General features: G+C 36.7%; 1 protein-coding gene across 3 annotated transcripts in view; it reads left to right on the forward strand.

Moving 5' to 3' along the window:
* The window catches only part of sik2a (salt-inducible kinase 2a), a 35,951-nt gene that overhangs the window by 6,054 nt on the left and 3,303 nt on the right, over positions 1-26,594 (forward strand). Inside the window, exons 4-14 of one of the 3 annotated variants that reach the window (XM_058777256.1) lie at positions 3,488-3,649; positions 12,299-12,423; positions 12,845-12,968; positions 13,158-13,384; positions 15,608-15,760; positions 16,106-16,264; positions 21,297-21,513; positions 22,597-22,860; positions 24,846-25,003; positions 25,177-25,219; positions 26,443-26,537. In XM_058777256.1, coding sequence (XP_058633239.1) covers positions 3,488-3,649; positions 12,299-12,423; positions 12,845-12,968; positions 13,158-13,384; positions 15,608-15,760; positions 16,106-16,264; positions 21,297-21,513; positions 22,597-22,860; positions 24,846-25,003; positions 25,177-25,219; positions 26,443-26,492 — 1,682 coding nt within the window. In that variant the 3' untranslated portion in view covers positions 26,493-26,537. Of the gene's footprint in view, positions 1-3,487; positions 3,650-12,298; positions 12,424-12,844; positions 12,969-13,157; positions 13,385-15,607; positions 15,761-16,105; positions 16,265-21,296; positions 21,514-22,596; positions 22,861-24,845; positions 25,004-25,099; positions 25,220-26,442; positions 26,538-26,594 lie in introns of all 3 variants that reach the window. The other 2 variants (XM_058777254.1, XM_058777255.1) reach the window with 2 other exon arrangements.

Consider the following 26,594-nt stretch of genomic DNA (forward strand, 5'->3'; position numbering starts at 1 on the left):
CACCCATGCTGTTTTCTCTGCTGCACCCCATACCACCCCATACCACGACAGACGTTTGCTTTTGCTTTTGTCGCTAATGAAAGTCTGGATGGTCCCTTTGGTCTTTGGGACTGAGAACTCAGCATCCTTTTTACCCAGGTTGAAATGTGGACTCATCTGACCACAGCACACATTTTCACTGTCTTTTTGACTTTCTGAGATGAGCTCAGGCCCAGAGAACCCTGCGGCATCACTGCATAGAATTTATGTATAGCTTTCTCCTAGAGTAACAGAGATTCAGCTTGCATTTATTAATGCAATGGCAGACTGTGTTAAGTGACAGCGGTCTTCCGAAGTATTCTGAGCCCATGTGGTTATATTTAACACCGCAGCATGACGGTTTCTTATGCAATGCCATCTGAAGGCTCAAAGGTCATGCACATTCAACTGAGATTTCCTGCCTTGCCCTACATGTACTGTGATTTCTCTGGATTCCCTGAATTTTTTCACAATATTATGTATGGTAGTTTTAAATTAGATTTTTGACTTGTTTGTCACTTCTGTCATGAAATTTGGCACAAAGTGATGAGCCATGATCCAGCTTTTCTTGCAAAGACCGAGATGCTCCTTTTATACCCAAACATGATACCCTCACCTATTACCAACTCACCTGCTTACTGTGAACTGTTTCAAAACATTTTAATTTGGATATTCTATAACAGTTTCACTTTTATTTTGCCTCTGTCCCAACTTTTTGTTGGCTGTTTGTGTTACAGCCAACAAAATCAAAATTTGTTTTTATTTACAAAATACATTTAAGTTGGTCAGTGAAAACTTTGGCAACCTTTTCTTTTGTACGTTTGTCAGTTAAATAAAAGAGAATTAACAAGTCACAGATTGTTGATTTTTATTACATTTTACAAAACATCCCAACTTTTCTGGAATTGGGGTTGTAAAATGCTGAGGCCATGTGACAAATACTAAGATCATGTGACAACTTAGTACTGTTTAAATACATGTGCTTGACTGTGCTGACTTTAACTTTTCGGCAACATTTGTTGAAACCGAACACATGAAGTTGGACACTTTCTTCTTTCACACAGTGACGCTTGCACTGTGTTGCATATACTTTATCACAGATGAACTGGATTAGATGCACATTTGTCAAATACACAGATGTTACAGGCATTTTCATGAAGCAGCAGAAACTTTTCAATAAGTTGTTCATGTACTGCTTAATGTAGTGCCTGTATGTACAAGAATAAAGTTCAACAGAAGCCAATACCATTTTAAAAACAAAAAGTGGGGTCTCTCCATTTTTCTTTTTTGCTTTTATTTAGATATTTAGCACTTTGCATAATAGGACTTCTAATCATCATCTTAAGTTTTATTTATTAAGCATAAATGTTGTACTAGAAGTCGATTTGAATGCTAAATATCTAGTCACTCATTTTTTGGCAATGACAAAGTGAAATTTAGAACTGTTGTCCAATTCTTAACACAAGATTGGTTCCACCCAGATAAATTTTTCATACAATTACATGCATGTTATTTTTCTCCACATGGAGTATCTTGCAATTGATCTTTTTATATCTGCTGCTGTTGAGGGTTTGTACTGAGAGGAGGCCAAGTTGCTCTTTATCATAGTTCTCTTTACATGAAATTCTACAGAAGTGTAGAGATAAGCTGATTCATCCATTAAAGTGATTTGTCATTTTTTATTTGAACTTTTGTTAGTATCCTGTTTACTTGAATATCTATATTTGCACATCTCTAAAGCTTTTTAATGGTAGATCTGCTCACCATTTTTTTTTTTTCATATTTCGAAGTTCCATTTTTGTTGTAAGAAGGTTCTAAATTTCACACGTCATCATGATACAGATTAGATGTTCAGTTTCCTTATACTACCTGCTGGGTGCAAATGACGTGTTGTCATGTAGTCAGTCCATAGGGATGTGAAGCCATCTGTCAACTCAATATCATACCATCCCATTCACACTACACAATGTCTCGCATTTGCATTCACAGTGCATCCTTTGAAGTTTCCTACATGTCCCTAACACATGGGCCATATGACGCACACATGCATACTCTAGTAGCTGGCATCTCCATGCCCTTGTCAACTGATTAACTCAGAGGACTGCTGTTTTATCAGTGCTCGGCTCGCATCTGAAGTAGGCATGGCTGACAGTCAGGTCCTGTTTTGAATGTGTGGTCGGCTGTGGATGACAGGTTGGCCTTTCGTTTTTGGAGAGAATGAATATATGCTGCTTGCTTCAGGTTGTTTTTGTTGGATTTGAAATTCATGAAAAGCTGGTAGTTGCATATTTACATCAGTCTGACATGGCAAAAGGTATTAAGCAAACACCTGCTATGTATGAAAGAGGACATGAGAAAATAATGTGATATTAAAAGAATCTTATCTTCAGGAATTAAATTTCCCTTTATTTTTTGAGATAAAAGAGCTCAATGTACTTTACGAAAACATACTGTAACTTTCAAAGACAACACTTTCTGAAGCAGTGTTGTCATCTAAAACAAACAATATTCAAAATTGGTTGTGTTAATTTAAATAAAGCTGCAATTAAATAATACACAAATATTATATGGAAAAAAGAAAAGTTAGAAATGTTGATTTGGCAGCTAACTGAAATTAGTTGAAGTACTAAATTTATTAAAACTAAAACTGAAATAAAAATAAATTCAGGCTAAATAGAAACGTTTAGAAAAAAATGATAAAAATGACAAAAGCACATGAAATGATTACAACTTTAACATAAAAATGGTCTGGTTTTATTAATTCATTAAAAATGCAATTCAATACATTGACTTGAATAGACTTCTGTGATTAGCATATTTTTTCATAAAATTTAAAATTAATACTTCAGAAGCTGTCACAGTTTCCACAAAAACATTAGGCAGCATAACTGTATTCAGCATTGATAATGAGATATATTTCAAATCAGCATATTAGAATTATTTCTGAAGGATCATATGTGACACTCAAAACTGTAATGACTGTGAAAAATTCAGCTTTTGCATCACAGGAATAAATTATATTTTAAAAATATTAAAATAGAAAACAGTTATTTTAAATTGTGAAAATATTTTACAATATTACAGTTTTACTAATATTTGATCAAATAAATTCAGAGTATAAGAGACTTTCATTCAAAAACATTTAACAAATCTCACCAACCCTAAACAGTACTGCATGTCTACAAACTTGTAAAATTTGAACTTTTCCTTAAAATTGAAAAAATAAATAAATAAACCATATGTTCAACAGATTTAGTTTGCTTTTTTATATATTGACAACATCGTCCAACGTAGTATTTAATCTATTTAATCTATCTATTTAGTCTATGAGCAGCACTGTTAAACATATGTTTCCCTGCTCATTGTCACAATCTGCATATCATTTTCATGAAAAATTCATGACTGTGACATATTGCCTGGATGTGCAGATGACGACCCAATAACACCTGATCCCTGTCTGGCAACACAGACTACCTGGCCAGCCGCGGGCGGCTCAGCGAGATGGATGCGAGGAGGAAGTTCTGGCAGATCCTCTCAGCGGTGGAGTACTGCCACGAACGCAATATTGTCCACAGAGACCTGAAGGCTGAAAACTTGTTACTGGATGCTCACATGAATATGAAGATAGCAGGTAAGAGGTGTACCTTTCCTTCTTACAGTCTGGGGACGCTGAATGAAAACATGGTGCTGTGGTAGACAGCTTATAAGAAGGTGTCAGTGACACCAAGAGGCTTTAAACGTCTTTATGTCAAAATTCTCTCCTCTATCCCAATTTAATATGCAGAAACGACAACTCCAAGCAAGTCATTTGTTGACTTCTATGAGGCTTGTAAGCTATGTCAAAACACTGCTCTGTTTGTTTGAGCAGTTTTAAATGTCAACTTATGGCTCAACCAATGGCATGAGTTTGGGGCGGACTATATGTAATAAGCTGTTTAGTAGCTGTAGGGTGGGAGTGTTTGGGTAGGAAACAGCTAGTGGCACAGAAATAGCACTTTTCAACTTTTACCTTGAATTTCAAGGGCGAACATTAGCAATGATTAAGCGAATAGAGTCCAACTTGAGAATTCGCCCAAAGTTAGATAAAAGTTAGGGGCAAAAAGAATGATATTGGAATGAAAGTTAAACGGGTCATATGACGTTGCTAAAAAGAACATTATTTTGTGTATTTGGTGTAATGCAATGTGTTTATGCAGTTTAAGGTTCAAAAAACACATTATTTTCCACATACTGTACGATATTGTTGCTCCTCTATGCCCCGCCTTTCTGAAATGCGTCGATTTTTACAGAGCTCATCGTTCTGAGAAGCAAGGTGTGCTCTGATTGGCCAGCTATCCAGTATGTTGTGATTGGCCAAATACCTCAAGCGTGTGATGGAAATGTTACGCACTTTACCATGTTGTCCCGGCGTGACGACACAAAAACAATAAAACCCATTATAAACTGGCAGGCTACTCCCAGGTTCAGGAAATAGTCCTCTGTAAAATGCGCTGCACACACTTTAATATTTGGGTTGAACTGTTCTGGAACAGTGTTGTAAACATAACTTAACCACTGATTTCTAGTGGTGTCCTCTTTTAGAAGCCCAAACAAAGTAGTTTCGCTTTCACAAAGAAACACAGCATCTCCAGGACATGGCGCTGGCGGCAGCAAAAACACTACAGCGAGAATAATAGTTCCGCCTTCTTTCTTTGCGTATACATTTGGGCGGTGTTTTGCAAATCTTCCCACACAGTGACGTAGACATGTGGGGGCGTTTAAATAAGCCGTTTTAGGAGGGTGTGGTCGAGTCTTAACTTTTATAAAGAATATCTCTTTGGTTTTGAGACTTTAGTCTTTGCAACTTTAGGGATCTTATCTATGCACAAACAGCTTGTAACACTCCAAAGAGAAAGGAAAACTTGAAATCGCATCATATGACCCCATAAAATAATCTATTATCTGTGTGTGTGTGTGTGTGTGTGTGTGTGTGTGTGTGTGTGAGTGTGTGTGTGTGTGTGTGTGTGTGTGTGTGTGTGTACTGTACCCCATCATGTTATTTTAGTATAACATAAATATTATAGCTTTTGTTAATATTTTACATTATAGCATGGCTAACATAAACAGACAATGAACAGTTTATTCATTATTTTTATTAATTAATGTGAACAAAATTAATAAATACCATGACGAATGTATTTCTCGTTGTTAGTCAATATTAGTCAATGCGTTAACTGACATTAACTAATGGGCTCTTATTGTAAAGTAATTTTTTTTTTTTTTAATGTCTGTATAGTTTTTATTAATGTTTATTTAAATTTTAGTTTTACTAACTGAAAATGAGAAATGTCTTCTTGGCAAGTAGATGAAATCAAATAATTTTAACGTTTTTTAAAATATTTTATTTTATTATATTATTAATATTATTATATTTATTTATTTTTTACCCAAGTTTTAGTTTTAGTTATAATAACCATGATAGCCATGTGTCATGTTACTTAATTAGACTTTTAATTTTATGTTTTCACATTTATATCATTTGTGCTTAAAACTTAATGTAGCTATGTCAAATTTTCTGCTTTATCTAAGAATAAAAGGTGTCATTGCCCTTTCCTCACTGGCTCTTGTACATTCCAGAAGTGAAATCAGACCTTTTTTTCTCACAGTAGCCAAAGTCTATCAGGGAATTGCACATTCACTCAGTGACATCAGTTCATTTTAGTTGCAAAGTTCATTCCTCAAACACAGACATACACCTAAGTTAGAATGAACTCATGCAGTTCATCCAGCACACTGTTCCGTTTGTACGCTGCAAGCCAATGGTGAACTTGCCTTGGGAAATAAATCTATTATGTTACATAATAGTTTTGTGATTACTCTTAGATGTTTTGAGTATCTGAGTAAATGTCATGTATACTAGTGAAAGATATACAGTATATCGACCAAATGATTAAATTGCCAATAGTTAGCCATTTAATTATATTTATCACCCATTAACCATGAATGCCTGACCAACCAACAAAAGTGTCACCTCTAAAACCTGCTGACAGACTTGGGATGTCCAAATAAATATTTACAGACATTTACAGTTTACCAGTATGCATTTATATTTATATAAATTATTGGTATTACATCTGCAATAAGCCACCTTGCTATGGATATCATCATCATCTATTAAAAAAAAAAGACATACTGTTTGACAACATTATCAGATTCATTCATGTGTAACAGATTGACAAAATAACTTGCAGAAATACCTTCACCTGATCTGACCTAAATTCCCAGATGTTATCTAGACATCATGCGTGTATGATGCAAAGAGTCAAGTTTGTTTTGTCCTTTTCAAGCATGTAATCGTAGTGTTGGGATGTAAAGTAATGACTGCGGTACAAAAGACACTGGAGGGATGGAGGATGACAGAGAGGCTTCTAACATGCTGTGCTCCATAAGTACCAGTCACTGCAGAGAATGGAGCCTTGTGCCAGACTATTTGTCTGTATTTATGTCATACCAAGCTGAAAGAGAGACACTGAAAATGCATTAGGGCGTTGCCATTGTGTCACTCATGCACACAGATAATAGATGCGAGGCGCTTGCCATCACAGCAGAGGCTTTTTAAAACACACCTCCATCTTTCAGTTATTTCTAAAAGTGTTTTCAGTGGGAAATTTGACTGCAGATGTTTCTAGAGTTCACAGTTATGTTTCATTGTTGTAACTTTTTCTCTGATGTCCCTCCAAGAGTTAAACTGAGACGATCATTGACTAGAGTAAGAGTAGAAATATAAAATGAATGTAAGCAACATAGCTCAGATCATTTGGTCTGGGAAGAAGTTAATGAGAAACGTTTGAGTTCATATCGAAACCTGATATTTCATTTGAGGCTTTGCTATTTTGGCCAAAAAAAAAGTTGAGATTGAGATTACTGGGGCCTGCTGCTCTTGAAAACTAGAAGACTTAAGCAAAAGTCTGAATTTATTCACTACGTAATTTTTGATTATTAAAAATAAATATATCTTCTCTTAAAAAAAAATATCACCTTATTTATAGCAGTGTTGGTTGTAAATCATTGAAGACAGCTTGAATTGAAGCTAAAGCACCAACATTTATGATACCATGATTGTCATATTTTATTGCTAATGTAATTGACCCTTTGCAGGGAGTTTGATTGACAGGCGATCTGACCAGTCATATCGCTGAATCTGCCAATTTTGTGCAAAAAACAAACCAGACTGGAGACTTGGTGGACTTGGACTTGAAAAATTGTGTGTATTGACGTCTTTTTTGCAGTTGAAACAAGATAACTTCTGATGTTCATTCATGTTTATTTCATGCTGTAACTAGTAAAGAGGAAGAGATGATCGGTTCACATGCCGCTACAGTGATCTGTCATGACACATTAAAGAGCCACAAAACAGTATTTATTGTTTGAAATTCTAAAAAAAATTACAAAATTTGATAGCTGAGACTTTGTTTAATACCTAAAGTAACCTGCTCTGTGTTGTCTATCGGTGCGTTGTCAGTTTTCAATCTGCTCCACAATGTATTTTTCACTGCATGAGAACATGATGTGTGGCGTGAGAGGGGCAAGGCTTGTCAGATATCGCAACAGTAACAAAGAGGGGCGGGTCTTTGCAAAGGGTAGATTGAAATGTAATTTCAACAGAGAGTTTTGGAAATTTGACTATTAGTGATGGCCATTTTCGAAATACTAATTTATTAAGCTCTGAAACCATTGCAAATATTTTGTTTTGAATCAAGTTCAGAATGCATATCCAACTGCCAAAGTAACATGATTTTTTAAATATGACTTCGTTATGTCATATCTGAATTAGTCTTGCGTAGCCAGACCTTCAGACTCATGGCAGAATGTCTGGGAACCTGAATGGTCAAGGCCCCCCCAAGAGGCCATACAGTATATAGCTGACAGGTAAAGCAACCAATCACATTTCGTTTTATGCCGCATCATGCTAATGGGCATGGAAATCTCGCCGCAATAACAGACTTTGTACTTTATAGAGTCTATTCCGCGAACTTTAAATTTTTCACAAGCTTTTCAAAATCCAGCGTTTAGTTGATCCTGATAAGCGCTCATCTTTGCAGTTGTAAACATGACGGCTTTCTTCATCAATGAGGAGATTTGGCATCACAGCATCTTTGTTTCCAGGCAGAACATTAAAGAACGCAACACATACATCTCCCAGAAACCCTGTATAATTTAAACAATCCGATGATGGCTTAAAAACTCCTGAAGTGTGCAAATGAGCAAATATTTTATTCACAGTAGAACATAGATAACATAACACATGTTTAAACTGATACATTTTACAATTTTATGCACAAAATGAGCTAATTTCAAATTTGATGCCTGCTACAGGTCTCAAAATAGTTGGGACGGGGGCATGTTTACCATGGTGTAGCATCTCCTCTTCTTTTCAAAACAGTTTGAAGATGACTGGGCATCGAGGTTATGAGTTTCTGGAGTTTTGGTGTTGGAATTTGGTCCCATTCTTGCCTGATATAGGTTTCCAGCTTCTGAAGAGTTTGTGGTTGTCTTTGACGTATTCTATTGGTGAAAGATCTGGACTGCAGGCAGGCCAATTCAGCACCCGGACTCTTCTACTACGAAGCCATGCTGTTGTAATAGCTGAAGTATATGGTTTTGCATTGTCCTGCTGAAATACACAAGGCCTTCCCTGAAATAGACGTCATCTGGAGGGGAGCATATGTTGCTCTAAAACCTTTATATACCTTTCAGCATTCCGACAGTGGTTTCTGGAAATATTCCCGGGTGCATTTAGTAATGTCAATGACAGAATCATGCTGATGAGTGATGCAGTGTCGTCTGAGGGCCCGAAGACCACGGGCATCCAACAAAGGTCTTCGACCTCGTCCCTCACGCTCAGAGATTTCTCCAGTTTCTCTGAATCGTTTGATGATGCTATGTACTGTAGATGATGAGATTTGCAAAGCCTTTGCTATTTGACATTGAGGAACGTTGTTTTTAAAGTATTCCACAATCCTTTTACGCACTCTTTCACAGATTGGAGAGCCTCTGCCCATCTTTACTTCTGAGAGACTCTGCCTCTCTAAGACATCCCTTTTATAGCTAATCATGTTACAGACCTGATGTCAATTAACTTAATTATTTGCTAGATGTTCTCCCTGCTGAATATTTTCAAAATGTCTTGCTTTTTCAGCCCTTTGTTGCCCCCGTGCCAACTTTTTTGAGACTTGTAGCAGGCATCAAATTTGAAATGAGCTCATTTAGTGGATAATTGTAAAATTTCTCAGTTTAAACATTTATGTTCACTATGTTCTATTGTGAATAAAATATTGGCTCTTGTGATTTGAAAGTCTTTTAGTTTTCAGTTTATTCAAATTTAAAAAACGTCCCAACACTTCCCGAATTCGGGTTGTATTTGGTCTTGGCGGAATGGATCTGCTACGCTGCTGCTGCTGAATTATTGCTGCTGTTGGTTATTGCTGTAGTTGTAGATTATTGCTGCTGCTGCAGAGCAAGCAAAGGAACTTGCTACTGCCAATATATATGCTAATATGGTGTTGTGAGTATTTAAGACATACTGCTGCTGCACAAATACCATAACTAATAACCCGTAGCAGATCTATACAGGTGGAGCAGGGGAAGGTGGAGGGTTTCAGAGGAACTCTGAAAGCACACTGTGAACTGCTCAAATGAATGCTAACCAGCCATTTAAATATAAAGCAGTAAGTTCATTGGCTATGAATGCAACATAAACCAATCAGCTTGTGCCAAGTATGGTAGTTTAATGTTGTGAATATCATCAATTTGTGTTACCGACCCATCAGCCTGTGCCATCTAGAGTTTCATGACAGAACTTGGCATTTGTATAATATAACAAGAAGTGTCATAGTTAAATTCCCCTTATTGGCTTGATTAGCCGAGCCCTCCATAATACACACACAACAAGCCCTGTAAGTTAATAAAAGAATACATATTATACAGACACTTCCTGTTTAATAATATTTTATGATTTGTAGATTGCATTTAATAGATTAACCCTATACTTTCAGGAAAAAAAATAAATAAATAAAAATTTAGGTTGGTTTTAAAAAGGTGATTTATGCACCATTTTGACCAGCAGGTGATGCCAGCATGTGGTGTTTCAGCACTTCGAAACATTGTGCATAGTGAATCATTGTGCGAAGCAACTAGTTAAGTTTAGTTTTGAAAATCTCAATTTCTCCCCTCACGTTATTATTAGCTACATAGAAAATGGCTGCCTGGGGGTGACACCAAGATGGCCACCGAGTGAACTAAATTGCCTTAAAGGAACTTTGCTTCATGACATAACTTTTTTTTCAACATATTGTGACTTGTATATTAATATCAAACATGCAAAACATGCGCAAAGCACACACATTTGAATTTGTGTCAAATGAGAGAAGTACCTGAACCCAAGTTTATTTGTACAACACATTTTCCACACATCAGTAGCTTCAATTGCACTTTGAATAAATTTTTTATACTTGGCGTTTATAATAAACGTCGTTTATAATGAATTCCACTTTAATTTATGTTTGTTTTATTCTTATATTTTTCATTCTTTTTCTAAATACCATACATTTTAAAGGATTTGTTGTGGTGTGTGGGAAACTAAAATACTTGGTGTGTCTAAAGTTTGTAAATGTTTTATTTACTGTTTTTTACATACTGAATGTAATAATAAAATGTGATATAAACTGATGCAACTTTTCTGTGTTTTTTTTTTTTTTTTTCTCAACAATGTAGTCTTGACCCAGTGCGACTTATTGACAGATGATTTATTTTCCAGAAAATAGGTTAATCAGTCTCAAACTAATCAAGGTTTTTGTTGTTTTTACTTTTAGAATATGATTCCTGTATTATGTGCTCATTGACATAAAATACAATATCCTGTTTTATGTTCGCCCTCACAGCAGACGGCCTATGAGTTCATTCTTCCCACCCCCATGCAATCGTTAAATTTACGTCAATCAGTGGTGACGTACATCAATTAATCTTTAAATTATATGGATTACATTACACAATTCAAGCTGTCCATTATCTGCCAAGAGTAAAGATCAGGGGAAATGCGTCACCGCTGGTTGTGTATGAGTAGACGCAGACCCTCCCAGAGTCTGTGTGGTCAGTCAGCGAGTACCACCTGCTTCAGCGCCGTCACACTATCCAGTCCTGTCACGTCACATTCATTTCCTCCTGTTGCTGATTCACTAAAGATTGTTTTTGCCTGCGAGCTGACACACAGCCAGGAATCTATTTAGCCATCTGGACAGTTTATGTTCAATTACTTGTGTCATATATTCGTTTGTACCAGTGACCAGATCTGTCAGATTAAATGTAATTAGCTTCGATATTGGATGCATAACACTATTACTTGCTAAACACTAGGGATTTGAAGAATAACCTCAAGTATTAAATATTGTTGCATAACTCATTCCAAACCAACCAAGGGTTCGTTTACCAAAAGCATCATTAGCCAACTATGGTCGCTAGTTCCATTAGTTTCCTGAAACCACTTTCTCTAACTTGTGGTTGGAACAACAGCTCTCGACCTGTGGTTAGAAGCATAGTTTCTTGTTTGTAAAACTTTATAGACTTACATAGATCATGCTTTTGACATAGACATAGACATTGATCAGCAGGTTCTTGAAGAGTGCACATGTGCATAAATGCATAAGGGCTCTCCGGAGTACGGCGTGAGAGGGAAGCTGCAATGAATCAAACATCAAATAAAGCAACACGATGGGGAACAAAAATAGTGAAGTATTCCACAGATCTACAGAAGCATCTCAGAAATATTATGTTGTTCGAAAATGTGCTTACTAAATAAACCATGTTATAGTGATTTAGAAAAAATTAATGCCTTTCTGTTGTTCATGATAATCTGATATTAATTGCAGTCTTTAATCTGTTGAGATCAGAAGTTATTACTTCACCTGTGTGTGATGTCATTAACAACAGTCCTATATTGGTGAATAAACATGGTACAAACAACAGAAGTGCAACCATGTTAGTTTTGGAAAACAGTCATTAGTAGCCAGGCTAATTCATTTCTGTAATGATGCATTGTACAGTGATTAAGCAGCGAGTTATGTCTTTGTAGGGCAAACACACCCCAGAGCAGCCCATGCACGAGAAAGAGCCACTCTGTTTTTATCAAGGAAATGTAAAAAAAAAAATTGACCTTTTTTTTGCCCACAAAATTTAGCTAATGCCAAGCAGGATGTATATGCTAATGTGAGTGCTAACATTGACTTTTTACTCAAATCTGCTGCAGATTTTGGCTTTGGAAACTTCTTCCGTCATGGCGAACCCTTGACCACTTGGTGTGGGAGCCCGCCATATGCGGCTCCAGAGGTGTTTGAGGGACAACAGTATGAGGGTCCGCAACTGGACATCTGGGTAAGCTTGGACTGTATCAGATGGCAATATTATAGTAATATTTTATACCATACTACTTGTATTGTGCTAGTACAATACTATTTCTGAGTACCATATTCATGTACAATGGTATTTACATTGTTACAGTAAAATGTAAACTGTATTATAAAATTGGTAAACATAGATAGATAGACAGATAGACAGATAGATAGATAGATAGATAGATAGATAGATAGATAGATTCATAATTCTTGCCATTTGTTGATTTATGTCCTCTCAGTATAGTCAGAACAGAGAATTGCGTCAACGACGAATGGTAATTCAATTGATTGAAAACATAATTATTATTTCCTGTATTGTGTGTGGGTGGTCCTTTATGCTAGTTCCTAGGCAGAGTTTGATGTTTATGTATTGATTTTCTGTGTATGTGTGTGTCATGCAGAGTATGGGGGTGGTTTTGTACGTGTTAGTGTGTGGCGCTCTTCCATTTGATGGTCCTAGCCTTCCTGTCCTCAGACAGAGGGTCCTGGAGGGCCGTTTCCGCATCCCCTACTTCATGAGTGAGGGTGAGGAAGTCAAAGTAACACAATTATACAACCGTTCATGCATCCTTTTAAGCTGTCATGAATAAACAGTGAACAGGGCCAGGGGTTACATGTATGTACTCAGAGTTTGAGAAATAATGATAATAGTTACTCTGTGAAGGAAATGTCTTTGTCTTTTGAGCTCATTGCATTCCCTATATCCTCTTTCAGACTGCGAGCACCTGATCAGAAAGATGTTGGTTCTAGATCCAGCCAAGCGCTTGTCCCTCAGTCAGATCAAAGAGCATCGCTGGATGGTGCAGGAGGTCCCATCCCAGCGGCCCGTGCTGTATAGACAGGGTCTGCCATGTGAGAGCAAATCAGGCTTGGGTGAACACAGTGAGCAGGTGCTCCGACTCATGCACAGTCTGGGCATCGACCAGCAGAAGACTATTGAGGTCAGTTGATCAGCTTTTACTTGACCAGGATTTAGAATGTGTTTAAATTCCAGATCAGTTCTTGCATCTAAGCTAAATTTGAATTAAGGTTGCAAACAGGATGTAGAACTGTAATTAAAATTAGAATGTAAGCGTGTGTGTGTGTGTGTGTGTGTGTGCGCGTTTTTGTGAAAAATGAGGACATAAATTTGTATAATGACAAGGGTATGACATAGGTATTATAAGGAGAAGGTGACTTTTCAGGACATTACACCATGTCCCCACTTTTCAAAACGCTTATGAATCACACAGAATGGAGTGTATTGAAAATCTGAAATAGCACAAAGTTTCCTGTAAGGGGTAGGGTTAGGTGCAGTGTTGGTGTAGGGCAATAGCACAAGTTTGTACAGTATAAAAACCATTACGCCTATGGGATGTCCCCACTGTTCACAAAAACAAACGTGTGTGTGTATGTATGTATGTATGTATGTGTATATATATATATATATTAGTGCTGTCAATCGATTAAAAAAAAATTAATCGTGATTAATCCCACCTAACATTAAAGTTTTTTAATATACTTTTATATTGCAATAATTTCACATTCAATCTTCAAATTAATGTACAAACAACATGTTTTCAATATTTGTTTAATGGCATCTTTTTTTATGACTGAAGGGTATCACTGATACCAATTAATACTGATTTCCCTATAAAATAATTTCCCCTAATATTTAACCATTGACTATAGCCATTAAACATTACATTATAATTAAGAGCTATCAATTTTAACATTTTAGACTTTAAAAATAACTTCTAATTTAAGTGAACTTAAAAAAATCTTCACATAAATCCATTATAATAAATGTTATTGTTAATATTTACAGTAGCTAGGCTACCTGTGCCCCTCAGCAGAAATATACAGAAATTGAAAAAAGTTATCAAACACTAAATTCTAAACTAAATACAGATAAATACTTACAGCTATATAAAAGTTACTGATTTCCTCTTTTTTTCTTTTATTCTTGATGAACAGACATCACAGCAGCTGGTTAGGTTGTTTTTGGCTGCTATTTCTTTAAGAGCAGCCACTGAACATGTGGATCTGACACGCATCGTATTTTCTCTCAATTCTCATCACCTTTTCTGACCCATTTCAGGTCGGACCCAATTCAGTGTCTACTAATGAGCTGAAGAGTTGAATCGGGTGTGTTAGATGAGGGAGACAGTGCTGGGCTGCTCCAGGACAGTTTTGAAAACCATTTCAGAGACATGTTCTTAATGTAATTCATATATAACATATTACATGCATGCACAGTTTTAAGGCAGATTTAATCGCCTTTTTGGTAACTTCATGCCTTAAGTGACCACAACATTGCATGCACGTAGTTTATTTCGCACTTTGATATGAATTAATACAGGCTACAGCGTGCGCCGGTTTCTGTGCTTGTTTGACTCGCGTCTGCCGCTGAAGTGAAGCTGGAGTGCGCGTCTGAAACGTCTCCGTATTGATGTGCTCGTAAAGACATTCTGCGACTGAATAAATGCACTTCATATCAAGAAAAAACAGACAGAAACAGCAGTTATGAGTGGGGTGGCCAACTCTTGGCTCCGCCCCTGCGTTAACCGCGTTAAATAATTTTAACTCGTTAAACTGAAAAATTAATTGCATATATATATATATATATATATATATATATATATATATATTAGTGCTGTCAAAATTAGCGTTAAAATTATTTAACGCTGTTAACGCTGGGCGGAGCCAAGAGGTTGGCAAGGTATACTTCTAAATAAATAAAAATAAAACAAGTAGATAGAATAGAAAAATAATAGAGAAGATAAACTAGTGTCTATATAGACCCTCAAACATTCTTCTCTATTATTTTTCTTTTCTTTTCTTTTATTTTATTTTATTTTATTTTGGACAGTATTTACACCTTTTTGTAAAAAAAATTAAAAATTAAAAAAAAGCAATAAGCAATAAACAAGGCAATAAACATTTATAATTATTCCAAAACAATGGTATTACTATTTATGTTTTGTCACAAAACACAAATTCCGAGCTCTAGTAATGGTTTGGGCTTTGGGTTTCCAAAAATAATTTCTCCTGATTTGCAAATTATTCTAAAGAACAGCGTTTCAGAATATTTTCAAAATGTACGGATAGAAATTTGACATTTGCCAGTGTTCGCTTTCCTTGTCTGTCTTATTCTTCAAAAACTCTTGCTTTTCCTGTCACAGTCTCTTCAGAACAAAAGCTATAACCACTTTGCTGCTATCTACTACCTGCTTGTGGAGCGGTTGAAAGCGCATCGCAGCAGTTTCCCTGTGGAACAGCGTTTGCACGCCAGCCAGCGCCGCCCTAGCACCGTCGCTGAGCAGACTGTTGTCAAGGTAACCCCATCTGTGAAGTCTACCCAGACATATTGAAATGGCGTTGGTATAAAAATGTAAATATTGGAATCATAAGGAACAAAATCTGTAATCCAGCCATCCTCCTTTCGGTTTAACCTCTGCAACCGTAAACCACAGAAACAGACTTTTGAGACCTTTCATGATCCTTTTTATGGATTCATCAACATGTTCATGCAGTATCAGATCATAATACCATGGTACAGAGTCTGTGACTATATGAACTTGGAAAAACAGTTACATTGTACCAAAATACACCAAGATAGCTGCAATTCCATGATGTTACCATTGGACTTATTGGTATATGCCTTCATGTTCTTGTTATAGACCATTGCGGTTCCTTCTCAAGCGGGCATCCTGCCGCAGGCAGCGCGTCACCTGCGTTCACCTGTTCTGTTGCAGTCCACTGCAGACACGTTTACCTTCCCACAAACCCCTGCTTCCCCAGATCAGACGCTCATGGAGGAAGACGTGGCCACTCCCAAGGTCAGTTATGTTTCAGATGAAGTGAGCAGCAAAACAAATAGCAAAAAAAGGTTATTAAATAGATTCGTATGGCACAGAGAGAAATCTCTCATCCTCTTTTCGGGCTTGAGGCAATATTTCGTAAGCTCTGCCTGCATGTTTTAAATAGCAGCGTTACTCATTGGCGCTGCTGTATGACGGCAATAAGAGCTTTTGTCTGCAGCGTGTGAAGTTCCTCTGCCTGTGTGTCAGCCTGATCTCTTCCTCATTACTCACCCGCAGTATCTCAGCAGCACTTCAGCCTCCTAAAATAACACCTGCGTATATATTAAATAATAAAAAATCCTCTTTATGATTTCAGTGCTTGGTGTCACCATTGGTGCTTTGCGTCAGTGTAGGTATCTCAAGCACTTATTGCTACTCATTCATAAATGAATGACTCAGACAGAGACAAGGGAATTTATATTATATCTGGGATTGGCCGATATGACAGTATGCACTGCATGACACCGGGAATATGTCAACCGGCAGAGATTTTGCCGTACCATGGTAGTGGTAGTTTGTGTGGCTATCAGAGTGCTCGGTACATAGTACACACCAAGCCGACGCCGACAAACTAGTGGCATCGAAAGCAGACTGCGGGGTCGGCTCACGTCGGCAGCATAAAGTTACCCTGACACACCAAGCTGACGCTCGACACCCAATGGTCAAGTAGCACAACCGTTCTGCGCCTTTCTCGTGCACTGGTTCGCCAGCTGAACAGCCAGTCAGAATGATCAGATGGCCTGACTGACCAACGAGCTCCGACACTGATTCAACATGTCGAATCGGCTGAAAAAAAGCAGACGAGGACCAACTTCAGCCGACGGCACGGAACACACTGAGAAAACTAATCGGCCGACGAACAAAAACTGCCGACGGCCGACTGTTGGCTTGGTATGTACCGGAGGAATGTGAAAATATAGAGAGGGATGACGTTTATGGGGCTTTTTTAGTCCATGTCTAGTAACTTTGAGGTCACCTAAATCCTAGTGGTTTTTTTTTTTGTTGTTTTTTTTTTTTTTTTTTTATGAACTGTGTTGCATTACATAGATTTTTGTCCAATCAAATTCTCTCTAGAATGAGAACGTCCCTCCTGCTAATATCACCTGATACAGTGTAGCAAATCAAGCTTTATGGCTTTGATGTAACTAAGCCTGTTGGCTTTTTTTATAATATTTCATAATTATATTTTATTTAATTGATTTAGTTATTAATACATTATTAATTGTAATATAATATAAAATAACAATGTAATTTTTCCTGTTTTGTGTCTGTTGTTGTAAGTCAAATGCCAGACTTTGGTTTCTTATAATCACCTTTTTTGTTCCAAAAAAGTTAGTCAAAAAACTTTTTTTAATGAATTCATTGCATTGTTTAAAATGATTAAATATTATCATTATTGTTGTTGTTATTAATGATGATTATTTTAGATATAAGCTATTAATGATAGTAATAATAATATAAACTACTAATATAAACCGTTTTTGATCAGAGATGAAGCAATTGTCTTTTAAAAAATTATTTCACTGTATTGTCTGAAATTACTATTATTTAATTATTGTTATTATGATTATTTAATATATACAGGTGCTGGTCATATAATTAGAATATCATCAAAAAGTTTATTTATTTCACTAATTCCATTCAAAAAGTGAAACTTGTATATTATATTCATTCATTACACACAGACTGATATATTTCAAATGTTTATTTCTTTTCATTTTGATGATTATAACTGACAACTAAGGAAAATCCTAAATTCAGTATCTCAGAAAATTAGAATATTACTTAAGACCAATACAAAGAAAGGATTTTTAGAAATCTTGGCCAACTGAAAAGTATGAACATGAAAAGTATGAGCATGTACAGCACTCAATACTTAGTTGGGGCTCCTTTTGCCTGAATTACTGCAGCAATGCGGCGTGGCATGGAGTCGATCAGTCTGTGGCACTGCTCAGGTGTTATGAGAGCCCAGGTTGCTCTGATAGTGGCCTTCAGCTCTTCTGCATTGTTGGGTCTGGCATATCGCATCTTCCTCTTCTGTCGCCATAGATTTTCCATGGGGTTAAGGTCAGGCGAGTTTGCTGGCCAATTAAGAACAGGGATACCATGGTCCTTAAACCAGATACTGGTTGCTTTGGCAGTGTGTGCAGGTGCCAAGTCCTGTTGGAAAATGAAATCTGCATCTCCATAAAGTTGGTCAGCAGCAGGAAGCATGAAGTGCTCTAAAATTTCCTGGTAGATGGCTGCGTTGACTGTGGACCTCAGAAAACACAGTGGACCAACACCAGCAGATGACATGGCAGACCAAATCATCACTGACTGTGGAAACTTCACACTGGACTTCAAGCAACATGGATTCTGTGCCTCTCCACTCTTCCTTCAGACTCTGGGACCTTGATTTACAAATGAAAATCAAGGTCCCAGATGAAATTTACTTTCATCTGAAAAGAGGACTTTGGACCACTGAGCAACAGTCCAGTTCTTTTTCTCCACAGCCCAGGTAAGACGCTTCTGACGTTGTCTCTGGTTCAGAAGTGTCTTGGTAGCCCTTTTCCTGAAGACGTCTGAGCGTGGTGACTCTTGATGCACTGACTCCAGCTTCAGTTCTCTCCTTGTGAAGCTCTCACAAGTGTTTGAATCAGCTTTGCTTGACTGTATTCTCAAGCTTGCGGTCATCCCTGTTGCTTGTGCACCTTTTCCTACCCAAATTCTTCCTTCCAGTCAACTTTGCATTTAATATGCTTTGATACAGCACTCTGTAAACAGCCACACCTTTCAGTAATGGCCCTCTGTGACTTACCCTCTTTGTGAAGGGCGTCAATGTTCGTCTTCTGGATCATTGCCAAGTCAGCAGTCTTCTCCATTAATGTGGTTTCAAAGAACAAGAGATACCCGGAATTTATACTGTAGGGATGGTCATTAATTGAAACTCAAATGTAAATATTCTAATTTTCTGAGATACTGAATTTGGGATTTTCCTTAGTTGTCAGTTATAATCATCAAAATGAAAAGAAATAAACATTTGAAATATATCAGTCTGTGTGTAATGAATGAATATAATATACAAGTTTCACGTTTTGAATGTAATTAGTGAAATAAATCAACTTTTTGATGATATTCTAATTATATGACCAGCACCTGTAAACTATTTTAATTAAACAAGACAAAGTACTTGTCTTTAAAATATATTTACTTCATTGTCCAAAGTATTACTATTAATAATTATCAAAATCTAAATCATTTTTCAACAAATTTCAAGCAAAATGAACTATTAAGCTGTATACACATACCATGATATAAAATATTGGCCATGTTGCTCAGCCTTGTTGATCATGGGGAAACATAACCTGCATTTCATCTGCACGTCCAGTTATTTGCAGCCTGTTGTTACAGTAACGCCAGCATGTCAGGTTTTCTGCCTGCTGTTGCACAACAGCACGGCTCTGTGTTTGTAAATGCCCCTGATGTGCCAGTGATGGGCCACCCATGTGATCAGTGCTGGGTGTTCTCTCCACTCGTGAAGAGCGTGACTACAACATTTGTTACCTTGGCTGTCGCAGGGCAATCTCCATAGCTACTGTTCTTTAATTGACGTGCAGCATTGACTCATCCTGTGGGGACTCTGCCGTATACATACCAATTTGCCCTCCAACAGGTCTTTTTCTGTTCAGTTGGTGCTTGCAATACCAAGGTCAAGAGCTTAATTCCAAGGGAACAAACACACTTCTAGTCCTTAAGTGGACTGTGACTTTTTAAACTGTCTGTCAAATGAATAGAAGTAATTGTTTGTTTATGAAAAAAGGGACGCGTGATAAGTCATTCATTTAGCCTCAGTGCCTGTGGAGCTGAACAGATGGCAATCTAGGGATCTCTTCAAACACGTTGAGGTCACGCTCTCACAAACTTATATCAGATAGCTTATTGTAATTCAGGAAAGCTACTGGTCGCCTGTGGGCATTTAGCAGAGCAACATTACATAATTTCTCATAAATTAAACAGGTGACATTGTCTACACTCTTAAAAACAAAGTTTACAAAAGGGGTGTTTTTGCAGTGATGCCTTTGGAAAAAATATATGAATGAATGAATGAAGCATTTATATAGCGCTTTATTGTGTATTGCTATAAACCCAAAGCGCTTTACAATCATATAGGGGGTTTATCCTCAACCACCACCGGTGTGCAGCATCCACCTGGATGATGCGACGGCAGCCACAGGACAACGGCGCCAGTCCGCTCACCACACACCAGCTACAGGTGGAGAGGAGAGAGAGTGATAGAGCCAATCAAGTGGATGGGGATTATTGAGAGGCCATGATTGACAAGGGCCAGTGGTGGGAATTTGGCCAGGACACCGGGGTTAGACCCCTACTCTTTACGATGAGTGTCATGGGATTTTTAATGACCACAGAGAGTTAAGACCTCGGTTTAACATCTCATCCGAAAGAGAGAGAAAATAAAAATAAAAATATTATATATATATATATATATATTATATATATATATATAGATATAGATATAGATTCCTAAAACATGAAATAACATAATATGAAATAACCCCCATATATAACAAACATGAATTACCCCATAGCAGATCTATACAGGTGGAGCTGGGGAAGGTGGAGGATTTCTGAAACGCACTGCAACTGCTGCAGCAAGCACTAGCCAAGTATTTGAATGTTGAGCAGCAAGCTCATTGGTCACTGATGTGAAAAGAAACCTATCAGCTGCGCCATGTGAATAGTGATATGATTTATATCAGATTGAGTTAGACAAGTTCACAATAAGAACTTTAAATTGTTATTCACTGATAATCTTTACTATTATATAAATTTAAAAGCATTCTTGTTTGCCTCTTTGGGAATAACTAGTAGTTAAATCCATTGAGTTTCGGCTTTGATTTCCCTTGTCAGTTCTGGAAACAGCAAAGTGAAAATGTCCGAAAGACTGCTGAGCTGTTTCAGCCCAAAATAGTTTTGCAAACGGTGTGTTTGTGTATTTATATCTCAGGTGGATGGCTGCTTACTGGACCCTCTTCCTCCAGTCGTTGTCCGCAAAGTCAGTGGCTCGCTGCCTAGCAACGTTATGGAGACGTCCATTGATGAGGGCATTGAGGCAGAGGAAGAGCATGCTGTGCCCCTCGCCGCCTTTCATACAGCTCGCTTCAGTCAGCGCCGGCATACGCTGTCTGAGGTCACCAACCAACCTGCTGTGCTGCCCATCACAGGTTAGTACTGCATTTCATAATGTGGCAATTATAGTCTTTATTACGCTTCAATATTAATTTATAGTGTGTTAATGATATATTACCATTTAAAGTTTGAAGTCTATAAGATTTTTTAATATCTTTGAAAGTCTGTTATGCTCACCAAGACTGCATTTATTTGATCAATATACAAAATCAAACATTTGTAAAAACAGTAATATTGTAAAATTCATTCAGGCTGAATTTTCATTGTCACATGATCATTCAGAAATCATTCTGATATGCTGCTCAAGAAACATTTCTTATTATTATCAGTGTTAAAACAATTGTGCTGTATTTTTATTTTTTTTGTGTGTGTGTGTGTGTGTAAACTGTATTCTTTGGATTCTCTGATAAATAGAAAGTTCAGAATAACAGCATTTATTTGAAATAGAGCATTCAAATAAAAATTAAAATCTATTAAATTTCCATTTATGTTTAAAATAAAAATAAAAACAATATACAATAAAAATGGATTCAAACACATGATCAGCTGTATTAAAATTTTTGTGAGGAATGTTTCACAACTTGGCATCCTAGCTAAACTGCTTACAGTACCTTTTCCCACTGACATTAACAGCCAGATTTTTTTTTAGTAGAGTTTGTGACTCTTTGATTTTGCTCATGTCGCTTACGTCAAGTTTATTTATAAAGCACATTTCCTTAACAATGGGAATTCAAAGTGATTTACATCAGATGAAAGTGCATTGCTAAAATATCCTGAAGACAATGAAAAAAGAAAAAGAAAGAAAAGCTTAATTCATACATTGATTTAAAAACAAGTGTAGTCAGTACGGCAAGGAGCATATTCAGAGAATTCACAGGAAAACAGATGTGTTTATGTTTATGTCTGGACTAGAATGTGTTCAGCAAGGCTTGGATTAATGTTTTACATTGTAATATAAACCATGCATAATGTTGCAGTTCTGAAATGTCTCGGTTACTAAGATTTATGTATTCACCCAACTCCGTTTTAACTTCCATTTGAGTTTTGGTGTTGAATAAATACGGTTACATCCATATTCATGAGTGAACTTCAGTTACAACAAAAGCTCTTCTCTGCAGGTCTAAACCCGTCTCTCGGAAGCATGGACTCAGAGTACAGCATGGGTTCGACTCAAAGTGATTTCAGCTTGCCTGAAGAGAATCCAGCTCTAAAGGATGCATTAAGCACTACACCTGCCAGCCCCACGGCTCCAGTCTTCCTGGGAATGAAGCCCCCTGAGCCCACCCTTCAGCCGCTTAACACGGAGGGGCAGGGCGCTCATAATCACTCACTAGTCAGTTTCAGAGAGGGGCGAAGGGCTTCAGACACGTCACTCACTCAAGGTCAGGATGATTTGTGTTGTCTTGTAGACATCATTTGTCATTTTTGTTTTTCATCAATCACTTTTCTCTCAAACTTTGTGTCAGGGTGGGCACACTACATTTCTGTATGCAAAATTACTTTTAACTCACCCTCACATTGTTCCAAACCTGTACGAGTTTCTTTCCTCTGCTGAGCACAAAAGAAGATATTTTAAAGAATGCAGGTAATTAAACAGACGGTAGCCTGTAACTTCCATAGTATGGAACAAATACTCTGGAAGCCAATGGCTACTGTCAACTGTTTGGTTACCCCATTTTCTTTAAAATATCTTCTTTTGTGTCCAACAGTAGAAAGAAACTCATACAACTTTGAACAATTTAACGTGTTAAATTGACAGCCCTAATTTAAATACATGACACAAGTTTTTAGTGTATTTTAGTTTACCATAAATGCTTCTCAGTACAGTACTTTCAGCAGCACACTTTAACCAGAGACAATAGAAGTAATTATGAAATTATATTTAAATATGTACTTAAGTCCTACTTCAAAAGTAAAAAAAAAAAAAAACACTCCTTAAGTTGAACTTATTGCATGTCATATAAAATTTAAACTATAATTCATATTAATTAAATTGCAGTTAACATGCAGTTTAGTGTCCAAAAACATTACACTTACTTCGCACTTAAGTATATTCTTTTAAAGTATATTATTTCCATGATAAGTACTTTTTTTTTTTTTTTTGTATTCTAAATTATACTTCTTTTTTGAAGTAAAGAAACACATTGGAGTATGGTTAATACAAAAATACTGGTTAAGTCTTTATTCTTAAAAAAATCTGATTTAATTCAATGTGTAATTGTACAGTTTATTTTAGTTAACCTTTTTTGTACCAATTTCTTTGGCAAAAAGTGGCCTATACAGTTATTACACAGAGGTTATTCTGTTAAATACAGACTGTGTATTAGTCAAATGTCTTTTCCCTATAGAAATGCATTAGGTGTGTGTTATTTTAATTAAATGGAACGGAGTCAATTATTACTATCATTACCACATCTCAAGACATTGCTCAGATGTTGTATATTAAGACCCTCGTCGGGTTTTTGTCCTTAAAACGCTCCTGCATGTAGGTCTAATTTCTTATGCAGCTCATTTCTACTAAAAGCTGTAAGTTTATTTGCTTCAACAACAGCGCCGTTATTATCTCTCTAGCGAGAGACGTCATGTAGCTTTTAAATTGCTAAAATGTTTTACTGATAAAATCATCACAGCAGTGCTGAAAACACGTTTTTGTGAGTTATTTGTCTGTACAGTATGTGTGTGCATTTATAAGGGAGAGAGAGTGGGAGTATGTGCTTTCCGTACATAATAAAATAGTATTTTGTGGCAAAAACAGAAATAATTAGTCATTTTTATCCTATTGTTTACTATATTCATTTGCTTCTTCAGTGTCTTTGTGGGTTTGGTTATTTTGCTGTTGTAGGCTGAAAGGACCTTTGAAATAACTGAAATCATTTGCTGAAGTGATACGGACATACAGTGTGATCTGCCTGGAACTACTTTAGTTGTGTGTTACCTTGAAAATAATTACACACCTTAGAACGTTCATCAACCAATCAGATTCAAGCACTCAACAGCCCTATAGTATAATGTGCTACAAAAGACAAAATCTGCTTCCGTATCCATTCTCCCATATATGTGAATGGAGCACAAAACCTAGCACGACTACTGTTTTAGTCACTTGCAGGCATACATGTATTTGCATGTCATAATCAGTGTTTTGGAAGATTTATTGTTAGCAGATAAAATAACCCTCATTCTGAATGATATCTGACCTTCTATGAATAATGACTACTTTTAAAAGCTGTAAATAATCGCAGTGATTCACTCTTGTACTAATTATAGCAGTAGTCAAGACTATGAGTCAGACCACCCCTGCAGCAGTCACAGGAATATCTCCACCAGTTCATCTGACTCTAAAGTCTGTTGCATTTGTTGAACCCAACAGGTTTAGTGGCATTCAGACAGCACCTCCAGAACCTGGCCAGAACCAAGGGTTTCCTGGAGCTTAATAAAGCCCAGATAGTGTTAGGAGGTGGAGGAGGCGGTAAACCCATCATCAGTCCCCAGGAGCTCCTAGAGCCTCACCACCCATTCACCCACCAGGTTAGAAAGCTATTTGTGCTGTTCTCATATTGTTAGACTTAGAATATGGCAGTTCTCTGTGATTTATGCTGATATAAAACAAATTCTAAATTTCAGGGAGAAGGACGCCAATGTCTAAGTGGAAAAGATACATTGACATTCACTGGTAAAATGCATCCTTATCTGCTATCTAGGAGACAGAGTTTGGAGACGCAGTACCTCGCTCAGCGACTACAGGTATACTTAATTACGTATAAGATTGTTTAAAAAAATGTAAAAAAAAATCTACAAATCTGGTTTAAATCACATATGCAAAATTTTTAGAAATGTACTCTTTGTGTTCATGTTGTTTTTGAGTTTCCTTGGTGTAATCATCAAGTAAAACGTAATATTTTCCATATAACATAAATATATGCAAACACACAGATATGTATATAGTTATTGTTTAAAATAGATTTTTCAAGATAAGAATCGAGAAAAATTGAGAAAATGATTTGTTGTTGTGGTTTTTGTTTTTGGGTAGTCACACCACATGACATTTTACAGCCTGAACTAATCTTGCCTTGTCATGAAGAGCTCAAATTAGTCCAAAAAAAATTTTGGATTCTGCCTGTTGGTTAAATCACATAACTTTGATTATGAGGAACACCATTTTTCAAATATTAATGAGCTGTGAGGAGTTTTATTAAAATATTGTTTTTCTAAGAAATAATAGAATAAGATTGCCAAACTACTTCTACAACTCATTTTAAAAAATGTAATTCTTTACATTTTTTTCTTCATTATGATAATCAGCACAGTTGTATCACCCTTACATTATTGGCTTTATGCACCTCAATTTTAATTCAGAAACTAAGACATGCCCATCATAGAAGATGAGTACTCAAGTCATTGTATGTATTAATTATATTTCTAATGTATTATTGAAATTGACAGTAAAAACAGAACCAGACCAAACAAAATAATGATAATAATAAGTGTCATTGACACAAATATCACAAAACAGTATTTAAAAATAGTATTTATGCCAACATAACATATAACCAGCGCGACTTTGTGCTAGTCCAGTTTAGTTTATGCTGGTTTAGTTCTGGAAATCTGAGCCCTAGTTATCTTCATAAAACATTTAAAAAAAAAGAAAGAAATTTGACAACTGGTGAACTATATGCTATATAGAATAAATCCCATAATAGATCTAGACAGGTGGAGCTGGGGGAGGTGGAGGGTTTCAGAGGAACTCTGATAGCATGCTGCAGGACTAGCTTACTACAAACACTGAACCAGACCATTTATGTTGTATGTTGTGCAAACAGTTTCAGTGGCTGCATAATCAGCAGAGGCCAATCAACTTGTGCCATGTAGCAAATAATGTGATTGCTAGCATGTAAAGGACTGTGCAATCTAGATTCCTGACTGAACTGATGCTTATTAAAAAAAGGATTATGGCTTGTTTTTTTCAGAGGGCCAGTCAGTTGGCAAGTGGTCTTGGAAGTGGACAGATGTTTTGTAAAGAGGCTGCACCACGCACTTTAGAGCAACAACTCCAGGAGCACAGGTCAGGAACAACTGCCTTCATAATGCACTGATATCCTGAAGTTGTCCTTAAGTTTTA

This window comes from Onychostoma macrolepis, chromosome 05, assembly GCF_012432095.1.
Source record: "Onychostoma macrolepis isolate SWU-2019 chromosome 05, ASM1243209v1, whole genome shotgun sequence".
Classification (NCBI taxonomy): domain Eukaryota; kingdom Metazoa; phylum Chordata; class Actinopteri; order Cypriniformes; family Cyprinidae; genus Onychostoma; species Onychostoma macrolepis.